The 2400-nt window shown below is 39.2% G+C and overlaps 1 protein-coding gene across 1 annotated transcript; it reads right to left on the bottom strand.

Moving 5' to 3' along the window:
* Window positions 1-907: 907 nt before the first annotated feature.
* On the bottom strand, window positions 908-1357 carry LOC115630794. The gene is made up of 2 exons (XM_030527452.1): window positions 1214-1357; window positions 908-1149 (listed from the first exon to the last, which is right to left on the bottom strand). Exons 1-2 carry the CDS (start codon window positions 1344-1346, stop codon window positions 1001-1003), a joined length of 282 nt encoding a protein of 93 aa, XP_030383312.1. The 5' UTR covers window positions 1347-1357; the 3' UTR covers window positions 908-1000.
* Between the last annotated feature and the right edge of the window lie 1043 nt (window positions 1358-2400).

Raw genomic sequence — 2400 nt, 5'->3', positions numbered from 1 at the left:
AAATCCAAAATTGTGACTACTTGTACTTCCAGTGCAGTGGACTAATTTCGAACTAGTTCGGATAATTGCAGGGACCCTGCAAATACGAGTATAAATACATACATACATACATGCAAACAGTCCAACAGTCACACAGTCGCCCAATCGCCACATGAAGCAATAAATAATCACCAAAGTTTCGTTGAATCGAATTATCACCCCCTGAGGTGTAGTTCCGTAATGAATTTGTTTTGGGGTTTTCTTCTACGGCTTTTAGTTTCATTAGGTTTTGCTTTGGGTGAATGTGAGGGTAGCACGCCGACCCACCCACCCCCCTCTCTCACTCTTTCTCTCTCTCTCTCTCACTGTCACCCTAACCATCTGCTATGCGCTGCGGTTCTACATAGAATGTTCATGTCCAAGTCCTGACCCAGCGAAAGAGTCGAGTTTTTGATTCAGTTTACTGTTTGTTTGCTTGTTTGTTGTTGGTTGGTTGCTTGGTTTGTGAGGGTGTGTGTGTGTGTGTGTGTGTGTTTGTGTCTGGCCTGTCTGCTTGTTTGTTTGTTGTTAGTTGGGAAACGTACACGCTCTGGTTTTGTTTTTCTGGCGTGTGCAACTGTAAAGCTGCGGGTGCATTCATTCACTTGATTCATTTGATTCGGGCCCCAAACAGTTGCGCTCACTCACTCTCACTCGCATTTATTTGTTTTTCGGTTTGATTGCGGCTTGCTTTCGTGTATATGTGTGTGTGTGTGTGTGTGTGCACCAATTGGTTGTTATCTTGGATGTTACTGAGCTGGTTTTTGTTGCCAATAGTAACGGCCGGGGCAGCAGCAGCTAAATTTAATTTCAATTAAAATTAGAAGCGAAATTTACATTGTCAATTGTCAGCTGTAATACATTTTACTTAAATATATACACACGAATCTTATTCTGCATTTGAATTTATTCTGACTATATTGAATTTCATTTGTTGCAATTAATGTTTACAAGTATATTAATATTTGTCATTATATATTAACTACTCCGTCAACTCCAACTTGAATAAGCGCAATGTTCCAATTGGTGTGGAAAAACAGCAAATAAATGGAATTGTCAGCAAAAAATTTAACTGCACGCGTGTTTGACCTTTTATTGGAAATTCTTCTTCTGTCAGTTCCTTATAAGATGCTGTGAATGAGGAAGAGTTATTATCAGTTCCAATAAGAATTAAATACGAATCAACGTTACTCACCACGTATCTGAGATAAGGTAAGAGCGCGCTCCGGCGACGTGCATTGTGCATTCATAAATATTTGCAGCACATCGCTTTGAATGTTCGGATGGCGCTGCCGTACTTTATAATAATAATCATCTAGTGTAGCCATAATATACTATAATATTTGTTTGTTACACAATATATAAAAATATTTTAAGAAATAGTTAACTGATGTATGCGTCCGCACACTTCGATGTCTGTACAAATAGTGCCTAAAAATAGAAAATTGTTTACATTTTGCCGGAGGGTGGATGGAACGTGGCACGGAAAACCAGTTTAAGGTGCACCAGCAGCCGATATAAATGTTTTGTTGCTACCGCATGCACTCTCGCTCTCTCTCTCTCTCTCTCTCTCTCTCTCTCTCCCTCTCTCTCTGAAACCAACACAATATTTCCAATTGCAGTGATGAGTCAGTGACTTCCAAAATAAATGAAGTGTGGTGGTGGATTTTGTTTTTAATTTCCCTCGCTTGTGTACATACATAGATACGATCTTCAAACACATACACATTTGGTGGTACTTTTCTTTTCGATGTTTAGCCTCGACACACACCTTAGCGGAGATCTTCACCCGTGAACAAACTAACTGCAACTGTTATACTATAGGTGTATATCTGAAAGGAACTGTGACAGTGCCAAATATTTTTTAAATATTATTTTCTGTACTTTTTAATGGCCCCCTCCCCCCACTTATACAGCTCAAGCAGCAGCCATAAAAAACTTTGCCACACTTTTTGTTGTTACTTGTTTTTATTTATTTTCATTTTGTTGTGCCTGGGCTAGCAAAGAAAACATGGGAAATGGCTTCACACGAAAAGTTTTTCTTATTTTCACACTTGTGGCAAACGAAGTAGGAAAATAATTACAAACTTCAGGCAAAGTCGACGCCAACGACAACAATAACAACAGCAACAAGGATGCCAACGAAAAAAGTATTAAATTCAAATTATTTACAGGATTTTTTAATGGGAACACAACAAAACGCAGACCAAGTCTTACCAATGTGGCAAGGGGGTGATGAGGGGGAGGGCGAGATCGGCTGAAATAAATAAAACAACTTGACAAAGTCATTTTAATTTAAGTTGTGCAACATTTCAACACTTTGGTAAATAAATTTCACAGCCCGACTCGGCACGGCTCGAGGCAATTTAGCTGTGAAGCACT

The sequence above is a fragment of the Scaptodrosophila lebanonensis genome, unplaced genomic scaffold (assembly GCF_003285725.1).
Source record: "Scaptodrosophila lebanonensis strain 11010-0011.00,11010-0021.00 unplaced genomic scaffold, SlebRS2 tig00001410-arrow-pilon, whole genome shotgun sequence".
Classification (NCBI taxonomy): domain Eukaryota; kingdom Metazoa; phylum Arthropoda; class Insecta; order Diptera; family Drosophilidae; genus Scaptodrosophila; species Scaptodrosophila lebanonensis.
Note: the sequence above shows the minus strand (reverse complement) of the source record. Positions and strands in the feature narration are given on the sequence as shown.

Coding starts and splice junctions, on each gene's coding strand:
- LOC115630794 (XM_030527452.1), bottom strand. CDS start 1,346: ATGGCTACACTAGATGATTATTATTATAAAGTACGGCAGCGCCATCCG. Junction 1,150..1,213: donor TACCTTATCTCAGATACGTG/GTGAGTAACGTT, acceptor CCTCATTCACAG/CATCTTATAAGGAACTGACA.